The sequence below is a fragment of the Podarcis raffonei genome, chromosome 6 (assembly GCF_027172205.1).
Source record: "Podarcis raffonei isolate rPodRaf1 chromosome 6, rPodRaf1.pri, whole genome shotgun sequence".
Classification (NCBI taxonomy): domain Eukaryota; kingdom Metazoa; phylum Chordata; class Lepidosauria; order Squamata; family Lacertidae; genus Podarcis; species Podarcis raffonei.
The window spans coordinates 94,718,827-94,731,171 of record NC_070607.1 but is presented as its reverse complement, the minus strand read 5'-3'; the positions used below and the strand labels follow the sequence as shown (position 1 = coordinate 94,731,171).

The following is a 12,345-nucleotide window of genomic DNA, read 5'->3' as shown; positions in this document are numbered from 1 at the left end:
GAATAACTGCAGCGCTTACCTTTTGCAAAGGGCGAAAGCCGTCAGGCCGTAGGGAGGGGCGCGGTGAGCCCACTCGGTCACGGGGTCCGTGGCAATCAGCTGGGTGTGCTCCACAGAGGAGCAGTGGTTCTCAAAGCACTCCTGGGAGCTGCAGGTCACCAGGCAGACCCTGCAGTAGAACTGCACGCTGGGTTGCAAGACCTCCTCGCCCGGCTTGCTCTCCACCCCTGGCAGATGGAGGAGATCTCTGCGCACCAAGCCTCGGTTTGCCTCCGCCTCCCAGATGGCCTGCTCCACGTCGCTGTGGGAGTAGTTGCACCGGTGAACAGTGTGGCGGCAAGGTTTGCCAGCGGAGACGTATCTGCAGTAGCTGAACTTCTTCAAGCCTCCTGGACAGGGCCGGACTTCCGTGTACTGCTCCTTCTTCTTGCCGTCGGAGATCACGTGGACCAAAAGGGATCCCCAGTGCCCCTGGCAAGCTGGAGCAGAGTCCTTAACAGAGATCCTTTGTGGGATCTGGTAAAAGCAGACCCTGCAGATCTCCTGGAAACGCCCCCCGAACTCGCTCCGGATTTCCTCTGAGATGCTGAGAGCCGGAGGTCTGGAAAGGCCGTTGGTGGAGCCGCCGACCTGTGCCTGCTGCACCAGCCTCTTCAGGGCCCGCCTTTCCATGTTGTTGGCGCGCTCAAACGTCCACACTAACACCTCCTCCCAGCTCCAAGCGAAGGTGCAGCGGTTGCGGTGCTTGGTGCAACCCAAGCCGGCGATGTAATACCTGCAGACGTCGTAGTGCGTGGGGTTGGGGAAGCTGGGCCGCCTGTCTACCTTTCGCCACAGCTTCCCCCGTTTACCTCTGCGCCTGCCCAGGAGAATCTCCATCATGCAGCGGTGCTCCACCTCCTTCAACCTGTAGGTGCTCTCATTCTCCTGCTGGGCACATTTTGAGCACGCCAGGTGCAAGGTGAGTTGCTGCTGGAGACCGTCCAGCGGTGTCGCAACTGCCCCGTTCAACAGGGGCATCTTTTGAAAAGATCCTATGAGCTCAGTCAGCAGAGAACAATCGGTTCTGTGAGATGTCGATCCAAGGCAGCTATGGATGCCCAGCGAAGGGTAGCTCCCGTCGCAGCTCTCAAAACTCCTAAGAATTAACAACAAGAGGAGAATAAGGAATCTGCCTTGCAAGTCAGCCCTTCTTTTTAATAAGCAATTAGCGTTTTATTCAGAACTGTTTTTAAAAGTCCACAGTTTCAAGAAGTCCTAAACAGCCTCAGGGATAGAGCACCTCCACCCCCATCATTCAGCCCGGACACTGAGGTCCAGCTCCGAGGGCCTTCTGGCGATTCCCGCACTGGGGAAGTGAAGCTACAGGGAACCAGGCACAGGGCCTTCTCAGTGGTGGCACCTGCCCTGAGTAATGCCCTCCCATCAGATGTCAAGGAAATAAACGGTCAGATAGGTGGGGTATACGTAGGGTTGTTGCTCATAGAATAGTAGAACAGTAGAGTTGGAAGGAACCCTGGGGGACCGCCTTTCCTGGTCTGCCCCGCAGAGGACCTTAAGGTCCATGAATAACCATAGTTTAGAGGTCCCGGGCCCTAAGGAAGTCAGACTATCCTCCACCAGGGCCAGGGCCTTCTCAGTGATGGCTCCGACCTGGTGGAATGCTCTGTCCCATCAGATTAGGGCCCTTCAGGATTTAACCTCCTTCCATTGGGCCTGTAAGACAGAGCTATTCTGCCTGGCCTTTAATTTGAATTCAGCCTGATCTTTTATTTACTTTCTCTTCCCTCCCCCTCTCCTTTTTTAATAATAATAATAATAATAATAAATTTTATTTATATCCCGCGCTCCCCAGCCAAAGCCGGGCTCACAGCGGCTAACAACAGTAATTTTATGAAGATTACCCGCTCTGAGACCCCACAGCTAATTCTCCCCTGGCCTCCTCGCTGGCCCAAGTAGGACTAATTCAGCCAGCTAGCCCTGGTGATTATCTAATGCTTATTAGATGGATTTCCCCTAAACTGATTTCTGAACTTTGAATTTTATTGTTATTCATGTTTTTATACTGTATTTTATGCTGCTTTTACAATTAAGTGTTTACCGTAATTTTTAGTTAGCCGCCCCGAGTCCGGTTTTTGAACCGGGAAGGGCAGGGTATAAATTATTTATTATTATTATTATTATTATTATTATTATTATTATTATTATTATTATTACTATTATTATTATTATTATTATCATCCAGTCCTACCCCCTGCAATGCAGGAATCTCAACAAAAGCATCCATGACAGATGGCCATCCACCCTCTGCTTAAAAGCTTCCAAGGAGACTCCACCACCTCTCAAGGAAGTCCATTTCACTGTCAAACAGCTCTTACTGTCAGAAAGTTCTACCTGATGTTTAGTCAGAATCTCTTTTGTTGTTACTTGAAGCCATTGGTTTGAGTCCTACCCTCCAGAGGAGGAGAAAGTAGGAGAACAGAAGGCCAGACAAGATGGGCTCTCTTTGGCCTAATCCAGAAGTCAGGCCCTTATGCCCTTATTTTCCTTCTGTTTTGCAAGCAACTTTGATTTCCCTAGATAGCAAAGCAGGGTAGCAGTTCTTTGAAATACAGTGGACGCTCGGGTTGCGAATGTGATCCTTGCGGGATGCATATTTGCAACCTGTAGTGTTCGCAACCCGCGTCTGCACACGCTGCGATTCGGTGCTTCTGTGCATGCGCAAAGCGCAATTTAGCACTTCTGCTCATGTGCAACCACCGAAACCCAAAAAACCGCAACCTGAAGCGGCTGTAACCCGAGGTATGACTGTATTTTAATGGAAGTACTGAGAATGGCCCGCAGTGGGTTGGAGCAGTAGAATTTAACAAACCTTGTTTATGGACTACAAATTCATCCAGAGGCACCTTTAAGGGGTAGGCAGCACACAATACGACGCAGTACCTTCTCTCTCTCTCTCTCTCTCTCTCTCTCTCTCTCTCTCTCTCTCTCTCTCGTCTTGCCAAGTACAATATCGGGATCACTGCTGTGACCGAAAATCCTCTCCTAAACCTTTCTTGCCCCCAAACCTGGCTGACTTCCATGGGCTTCTCAGAACCGTGCTCCACCAGGCACTGGTTTCTCTGCCAACTGCGTTGCACCAGCTCATCAGAGCCACGTCCTGCTTGTAGCAAAACTGGAACCAGTCTCCCAGCTCTCTTCCTCGCTATACATCGCCCTAAGCCAGCAATGCTGATTTGCTCCATTATGCTAACAGACTAGCGTTAGAAGCTCAGATATATAAACCAGGTGCCAAATGGCTCCTTAAACCAAGGTTACAGTCGCCAAAACGCAATGTCTAGTGGCCATTTTGGGGCACGGTGGCTCTAAAAGTCTTATTTTTCAAAGGATGGAGCAGCTGTGAATGATTATCAGTTAAACATCTGGCTAGTTCAGATGACAACTGTGAGCCACCTTAAGAACTTTGAGAACTCAAAAAAGAAAAGGCATTTGATCCCGGGATAGTCCACATGTATATCGGCCTTTTCTGACCTCTTTTCCTTAATGGTGCCTGCTCCTGCTGAGGCTGAACAGAAAAGGCATTTTGGTACCTGAAATTCGACAGGATGGGGTCTTGGTGTATGAAACCAGTCCAGATCTAATGATCCCCAGATGGTGGCGGTGTCAGGCAACGTCCTGGCGCCAGGCATCTTAACTTGGTGGCAAGTGCTTGATGGCTAGATGCAAAATGGGCCTGGCGCCCGGCTAATTTCGAATACTGCAACGGAAATATTTGTGCTGGAGGGACCAATAACTTCATTTGGACTTCCTGCGTGCCAAACACAATGGTTCTGCCCTCTCCAGATGTTCTGGAGCTCTCATGAGCCTCAGCCAGCACAGCTAAATAAACTTTCCACTTCTCCTCCAGCAAACCATGGGATGTAAGGCAAGAACAAGCCATGATCCCCAATTCAGACATAACACTAAGCCATGTCAGGGAAAGCAAAATGTCACTTAGAGAAATATCTGAGATATTTTCCTTGAAGGTTGGATATGTTTTCTTCTGGATTGTTTTATTTGATGTTTCAAACCGCTTTGAGGTTTTCTCTTTAAAATCTAAAGCAGTATAGAAACAACAAGAACAAACAACTTATGGGGGGGAATGGCACCTAAAAACTCTTGTTGTGGCAACCGTAACTTGGCTTAAGGTGCCATTTGGCAATTCGCTTATACAGTGGACGCTCGGGTTGCAAACGTGATCCGTGCAGGATGCACGCAGATTGCAATTCGGCGCTTCTGTGCATGTGCAAAGCGCGATTTAGTTTCAGCAGTCTGTAACCTGAAAAAATGCAACCTGAAGCATCTGTAACCCAAGGTCTAACTGTACAGTAATACCTCCAGAACTTCTGCCTTGTCTAGCGTCCATTCCGGCGAACATCCGTGGCAAACCCGGAAGTACAGGGTTACTTCTGGGTTTGCCACTTATGCATCCGCAGAAGTGAAAACCGCTCCGCGCACGGACACGGCGCTTTGCCCTGCATCTGTTTCAGCTAGTGGCTGGGGCTCTGGAACGGATTCCGGTGGCAAAACAAGGTACGACTGTATACCCGTGTTTCTAACACTGTTTGCACTCAAAGTAACTAGAAGAGGAGTAACATCGTATACAGCCCTGAGAGTGGCTGGCATTCCCCTTGGCCCAGCCCCGGGGAGAAGGATGGCTGGTTGGGGAGAAGGAGGAACAAAGTCAAGGAGGCCACGCAGAGTGGACGTCGGTGCTGCTTCAGCAGATGTGAGCCTGAAGGAATGACTATCGGTCGAGTCATTCTCAAAACCGAAAGGGAAATGCCTGCAGCAAACAAAACAAAAAAATTTAAACAAATAGGGAGTCCCAAGAGAAGCCCTCGAAAGTTAAAATGCAAGATCTGTGAGTCACTGGCAGCTTGACCCAGAAACTGGGTGGGGCAAGACCACAACATCATTTGTTTGCAGAGATACCGTGCGATGCGAGATGAGATTTGCTCTCCAGCTGGGCAAACAGTCACTCCCAGAATCGCTCGCTCTCACAAATGCAAAGCACTCTTTTGAGGGCCCCTGAGAACTGGACAAAAACTAAAAACAAAGGTGGACGTTCGCATCTGCTTGGCACTGGGGCACCCCCAATGCAAAGGAAACACACGCACCCCATGCTAGAGAACCACAAAACCATGGATTGCCAACGTGGCACTCGTGGCTGCTCATGTGCTTTCACAGGCAGTGCTAGAAACTCAGACATAAAAGCTAATCACCAAATGGCGCCTTATAATAATTGTTTTTCAGTTCATTTCTATACCGCTTTATATTTTAAAGGGGGGGGGGTCTCAAAGTGGTTTGCAACACATTAAAACACATAAAACAATCCAGAATAACACAAATTCAAGGAAAATATTTCAGATCTTTCTCTAAGTGACATTTTGCTTTCCCCATGTTTATTTACCTACTCAGTTTATAGAGTTGCCCCCTAGCAGGAAGACACTAGCAGTGTGGTTAGAGCGTTGGACTAGGGCCTGGGAGATCTGGGTTCAAATCCCCACTCATTCAGGAAGCTGACTGGGTGACCTTGGAGTCAGATGCAGCCCCTTAACCTATCTCACAGGGTCGTTGCTGTTGTAGTACAAAACATCTCCAGGGCACCTGGTTGTGGGGAAGGCAGGTTTAGTGCCTCGGTGGTTCTGGTCTGTATACTGGGCACAATACAGAAAGACCTAGCCTCTGCAACTCTGAAAATGTGCGCTTCTTTGTTTTTCATAGACTGAAGGGGCCTAATCGTGCACTCAAAGAGGGCAGCCAATGTAAACTGAATCCTGGTCGATAAGTACTGGGCAGTGACATTTCAACCCAAAATGTCACAGTTCACCAGGCAAGCTGCCCTTTTCGATAGCAGCCTTAAACTCTGCCAGTTTAAACTAGTTTAAGGGACACCTCTTTCCCCGCACAAGTCCAAAGGAACCGCCAGCTTGCCCTTCGCCACTTTCAGAATACATGCAGGGACTGTCATTTTTTTACAGAAAGACTCGTTCTTGCTGGTATAATCTTAACATTTACAACCAGATGAAGGTTTCGTTTTTGGAATAATAAATTTTCAGAGTAATTTTTACAATTATATCAAAAATTACTGATTTGGTTATACTATTAGAAATACATAGACAGATAACGATGAAATTATTGTGAGGTTTATTAAGTTAACTGTTTATGTTTGGACAACGTTTCTGCTGCACTTTATTGGAAGGAGAAAAATAATCATTTCCTTAATAACAATTTATTTAACTAAAACAGTAATATTATAGCATATGTATCCATGTTTGTTAATGTGGTTAAACGATTAAAAAAAACCTCAAGACAGTTTTAGCACACATGAAAAACTTAAAACAAATCCTTATTTCCCGATGAATAGCCTTTCTAAGTCAAAATATGTGGACTCCTAATTCTGGTGCTGGAGGAGACTCCTGAGAGTCCCATGGACTGCGAGAAGATCAAACCTCTCCATTCTGAAGGAAATCAGCCCTGAGTGCTCACTGGAAGGACAGATCCTGAAGCTGAGGCTCCAATACTCTGGCCACCTCATGAGAAGAGAAGACTCCCTGGAAAAGACCCTGATGTTGGGAAAGATGGAGGGCACAAGGAGAAGGGGACGACAGAGGACGAGATGGTTGGACAGTGTTCTTGAAGGTACCAGCATGAGTTTGACCAAACTGCAGGAGGCAGTGGAAGACAGGAGTGCCTGGCGTGCTCTGGTCCATGCGGTCACAAAGAGTCGGACACGACTAAACGACTAAACAACAACAACAACAACAACAAGGTAGCAGGCGGGACACGGATGGCACTGTGGTCTAAACCACAGAGCCTAGGGCTTGCCGATCAGAAGGTTGGCAGTTTGAATCCCTGCAACGGGGTGAGCTCCTGTTGCTCGGTCCCTGCTCCTGCCAACCTAGCAGTTCGAAAGCATGTCAAAGTGCCAGTAAATAAATAGGTATCACTCTGGCGGGAAGGTAAACAGTGTTTCTGTGCGCTGCTCTGGTTCGCCAGAAGCAGCTTAGTTATGCTGGCCATACAACCTGGAAGCTGTCTGCGGACAAATGCTGGCTCCCTCAGCCAGCAAAGTGAGATGAGCGCCGCAACCCCAGAGTCGTCCACGACTGGACCTAAAGGTCAGGGGTACCTTTACCTTTACCTTTAAGGTAGCAGCTACAGAAAGAATCTCACCAACTGCACTGTGCTATCTATGGACCCTTTTGCTACATTCACACCTTGCCCTGTGCTACACTGTTCTTATTTCAGGCTCAGATTCCACCTGGGGCACTGCTGCCCAGACACAAGCACTCCTCTCATCTCACAAGGTGATAAATGCCACTTAATTTTCACTTCCTGATTCTGACTGCTTTGCCTGGGAGCAGCCAAAGATGCAAATCGTTTTTTGTGTGATTGGGAGTGTGGAGGGGACAACCACTAATAAACGCTCTTTTGTTTCCAAGGCAAACTTGGATAATAAACCACAGCAAACCTGCGGTAACATAGCAGAGAGAAGCGGGGGGGGGCATTTGAGGACACTTGAGGAGGTGTCTTATGGGACTGTAAGCAAGGTGTTGCCAGAATCCCAACTCCCATCAGTCCTAAAGCCACGCTGGCTGAGCTGATGGGAACTGGAGTCCTTCAACAGCTGGAAGGGCAAAGTTCCCCAGCGTTGCTTTACAACAAACCTGTAACGCCAGACCGCATTTTTAACCTTATCTTGCAGAATACGGGTGGATTGCTTAAGGTCGCCTTCTGGGCTCACGGCACAAGCAAGATCTGAAACAGAGACTTCCCGATTCAGAGCTTACACACTTTTGCCGCTATTTCACATGAGGTTCCACCCCACCTTTGTCACAAGACCAAGGACAAATATACGAAGCCACGCCTCTGCGCAATGGTGCAATAATGGAGCCCGGGCGAAGACCCACAAACAGCCACAGAATGCAGGCTAGGAATAAAATGCTGTCCGGTTTGCAAATATTAACAGCTCCTGTTGCATCAGGGAGAGCACTCCTGGAACTGAGCTGGCAGTCGCTTTGTTTCCAAAGAACCCTGCCCTCCAAGTTGGCAGCACATGCCTCTCTCCCAGTTCCATCCCACCTCACTCACCCTCTGTCTTTCCCAGCTGCTTTGACTGTCATCAGTCCTGCACCAGGACAGGGTTTGAGGACGGCTGCCACATAGTCTGAACAGATGCAGGGGAGCAGATCTGAGCGGCTTCTGTTTGTCAAGGCAAGAGGTGCCTGGAACCTGGACTAAATCATAGAATCGGACAGCTGGAAGGGACCTGAGGGTCATCCAGCCCAACCCCCTGCAACACAGGAATGTGCAGCTGTCCCTTGCAGGGATTGAACCTTATCTGTTCGCAAGCATCAGTCAGACACAAAGCTTTGTCTTCATCACTGATGATTCTATCCAGTGTTGGAAATTTGCCAGGCACCAGGCATGTTTTACGACTGGCGCAGGTCCAACTGCAATCACGCGGAGATCTCTGGATGCCTGGTTGGCAACAGACATCTCCATCTGGCTGGCCCCTCCAGCTTTCTTAAGCAGCTAAGCAGATGAGCTTAATAATAATAATAATAATAAATGTTCATTTATACCCCGCCCTTCCTGGTTCAAAAACCGGGCTCAGGGCGGCTAGCAACACTGCATTCATATCCCACCTTTTTCTCCAAAGAATATAGTGGTACCTCGGGTTAAGTATTTTATTCATTCCGGAGGTCCGCTCTTAACCTGAAACTGTTCTTAACCTGAAGCACCACTTTAGCTAATGGGGTCTCCTGCTGCCACCATGCGATTTCTGTTCTCATCCTGAAGCAAAGTTCTTAACCTGAAGCACTATTTCTGGGTTAGCAGAGTCTGTAACCTGAAGCGTCTGTAACCTGAAGCGTATGTAATCTCAGGTACCACTAAAGATGCTTCACCGCCCATCCCCAGTTAATTCCTATGACGACCCTGTGAGGTAGGTTAAGAGGCTGCGACCGACTCCAAGTTCACCCAGTGAGCTTCATGACTCGGGTGGGGAGCCATGCAATCTCCTGGGTCCTAGTCCAGTGCTCTAACCACTATACCACACTGTTTGCCTAGAGTTATTTGGCCATGGGGCAGCTCTATAAATTAAGTAGGTAAATAAATACAGGGAATGCAAAATGCCATTTAGAGAAGGATCTGAAATATTTTCCTGGAAGCTTGAATTTCTAGATTGTTTCATTTGATGCTTTGACGTGTTGTAAACTGCATTGAGATTTTATCTTTAAAATATGAAGCGGTATATAAATGACATGAATAATAATATTAATTAATTTATACCCCGCCCTCCCCAGCCAAGACCGGGCTCAGGGCAGCTAACACCCGATATAAAAACAAATTGACTGAAATACAACTTAAAAACAAGATTAAAATACAACGTTAAAACAGTTGTTACTGCCAGGGGGGCACAGAGTGTTTTTAGAGTGGTTTTAAAATGTTTTTAAAATTTTTCTTTTGGATTTTTTGTATGTGGCGGGTGGGGGTGGAATGGATGTTTGGTTGGGCTTGGGGATTTTTTTAATTTTTATTTTGATGTTTTTGTAATTTTTTTACATTATTATTTTTTTGTTTGTATTGTTTTATTGGTTTTGTTTGTTTGTTTAAGGTTTTATTTTGTTCTTAGGGGGAGGGGTCAGGGCTGCCGGGGAGTGGGCCCCAGCCCACAAAATGGCTGGGGCATGTCCCACAGGGGGGGATGCACTGGGACAACCGATCTCAGTGATCACGGGTAGGAGGAGGAGTTACGCTAAGACTAGACCACGTCATTACAGAGGGGGCAGGTTTAGTCGTTGTCTGAGGACTATTCCTGCCTCCGGGTCTGGTCCTGACCGGATGGATACTAGAATCAGCAAGGGATACCCACATGACCTGAAGGTGCTGCTGTGCAATGCCAGGTCAATGATTCATAAGACCACTGCCATCCATGACTTGATCATGGATGGAGGACTTGACCTGGCATGTGTAACAGAGACTTGGTTGGATGAAGCAGATGGGCCTGTCCTTGCCGCTGCTTGTCCACCAGGTTTCTCTTACGCACAGCAACCCAGGTCATGTGGGCGGGGAGGGGGGGTTGCAGTGATTTTTAGGAAGTCATTAGTTTGCACCAGGCGTCCTATTGGGAAGACCCAGTTTTCCGAGTGCATGTTCTGGAAGTTGGGCAATAGGGGCAGTACAGGATTCCTTTTGGTGTACCGACCTCCCCGCTGCACCAAGGATTCCCTGCCTGAGCTGCTTCAGGTCGTGGCGGATGTCCTCCTGGAGACACCTAGCTTGGTCGTCCTAGGGGATTTTAACATCCATGCCGACACGACCTTACAAGGGGCCGCTCGGGACTTCGTGGAAAGCATGGCCTCCATGGGGCTGTCCCTGAATAAGTCTGGCCCAACCCATAGCCGCGGACATGCCTTGGACCTGGTGTTTACCTCTATGGATGTTGGTGATCTGACACCAAGTAAAAGCGAAACGAAAGAAGTGCCATGGTCAGATCACTTCCTGGTGCAACTGGACTTCTCTGCGACCCATCCCCTCTGCAGGGAGGTGGGACCAATTCGGATGGTCCGCCCCCGCCACTTAATGGATCCAAATGGTTTCCAGAGAGTGGTAGGGGATGCTTTATCCCATGTTGATGGCCTTTCAGCTGATTCCCTGGTGGCCCGCTGGAATGCGGAGTTAACCAGGGCTATTGACTGTTTGGCTCCGAAGCGCCCTCTCCGATTGCATGGAGCCCGGACAGCCCCGTGGTTTTCCACGGATCTGAGGGCAATGAAACAATCGTTGAGACGGCTAGAGCGCCGGTGGCGGATAACTCATTCCGAATCTGACCGGACACAGGTTAGAGCTCAACGTCGAGCCTACCAAGTGGCGATAGCGACGGCGAAGAAGAATTTCTTCACCGCCTCTATTGCATCTGCAGAAAACAGCAGCAGGAGACTTTTTCAGGTGGTTCACAATTTAGCGGAACCACCTGCAACATCGGGGCCCAGTATGGGCCACATGTTCTCCTGCAATGATTTTGCAAAGTTTTTTGCAGATAAAATCGCTCAGATTCGGGAAGAAGTAGACTCCACCGTGGGAGCAGGGCCGGGGCGGGAGAGTGCTAGAGTTCTGTCTAGTCAAGTTGAGTGGGATCAATTCCAATCTGTTACCTCCGAGGATGTGGACAGGCTGCTTGGACGAGTGAAACCAACCACCTGTCTCCTGGATCCTTGCCCATCCTGGCTTATAAAAGCTAGCCGGGAAGGACTGGGCGATGGGCTTCGTGGGGTGGTGAATGCTTCCCTCCGTGAGGGAGCCTTCCCAGACCCGCTGAAAGAGGCGGTTATTAAACCGCTTCTTAAAAAACCATCTTTAGATGCGGCCACGATGGCCAACTATCGCCCAGTCTCAAATCTTCCATTCTTGGGCAAGGTGATTGAGCGAGCGGTTGCCGAACAACTCCAGGCACGCCTGGAAGAAGCGGACCATTTGGATCCCTTCCAGTCGGGATTCAGGCCTCATCATGGGACTGAAACTGCCTTGGTCGCACTGGTTGATGATCTCCGGCGGGCTAGAGACAAAGGTGAGAGCTGTTTCCTAGTTCTGCTGGATCTCTCAGCGGCGTTTGATACCATCGACCATAACATCCTTCTGGACCGTCTTGAGGGGCTGGGAGCTGGGGGCACTGTCATACAGTGGTTCCGCTCCTTCCTCCTGGGCCGTGTTCAGAAAGTGGTGGTGGGGGATGAGTGTTCAGACCCCTGGGCTCTCACTTGTGGGGTGCCTCAGGGTTCTGTCCTCTCCCCCATGCTTTTCAACATTTACATGCAGCCGCTGGGAGAGATCATCAGGAGGTTTGGGCTGGGTGTTCATCAGTATGCGGATGATACCCAGCTCTACCTCTCTTTTAAATCAGAACCAGTGAGGGCGGTGAAGGTCCTGTGTGAGTGTCTGGAGGCGGTTGGAGGATGGATGGCGGCTAACAGATTGAGGTTGAATCCTGACAAGACAGAAGTACTGTTTTTGGGGGACAGGAGGCGGGCAGGTGTGGAGGATTCCCTGGTCCTGAATGGGGTAACTGTGCCCCTGAAGGACCAGGTGCGCAGCCTGGGAGTCATTTTGGACTCACAGCTGTCCACGGAGGCACAGGTCAAATCTGTGTCCAGGGCAGCTGTTTACCAGCTCCATCTGGTACGTAGGCTGAGACCCTATCTGCCTGCGGACTGTCTCGCCAGAGTGGTGCATGCTCTGGTTATCTCCCGCTTGGATTACTGCAATGCGCTCTACGTGGGGCTACCTTTGAAGGTGACT

At 49.2% G+C, this 12,345-nt stretch overlaps 1 protein-coding gene across 1 annotated transcript in view; it reads right to left on the bottom strand.

The window, feature by feature from the left end:
• The window catches only part of HELZ2 (helicase with zinc finger 2), a 57,176-nt gene that overhangs the window by 39,344 nt on the left and 5,487 nt on the right, over window positions 1–12,345 (bottom strand). The window contains exon 2 of the mRNA XM_053394572.1: window positions 20–1,138. Coding sequence (XP_053250547.1) covers window positions 20–1,020 — 1,001 coding nt within the window. The 5' untranslated portion in view covers window positions 1,021–1,138. The remainder of the gene's footprint in view (window positions 1–19; window positions 1,139–12,345) is intronic.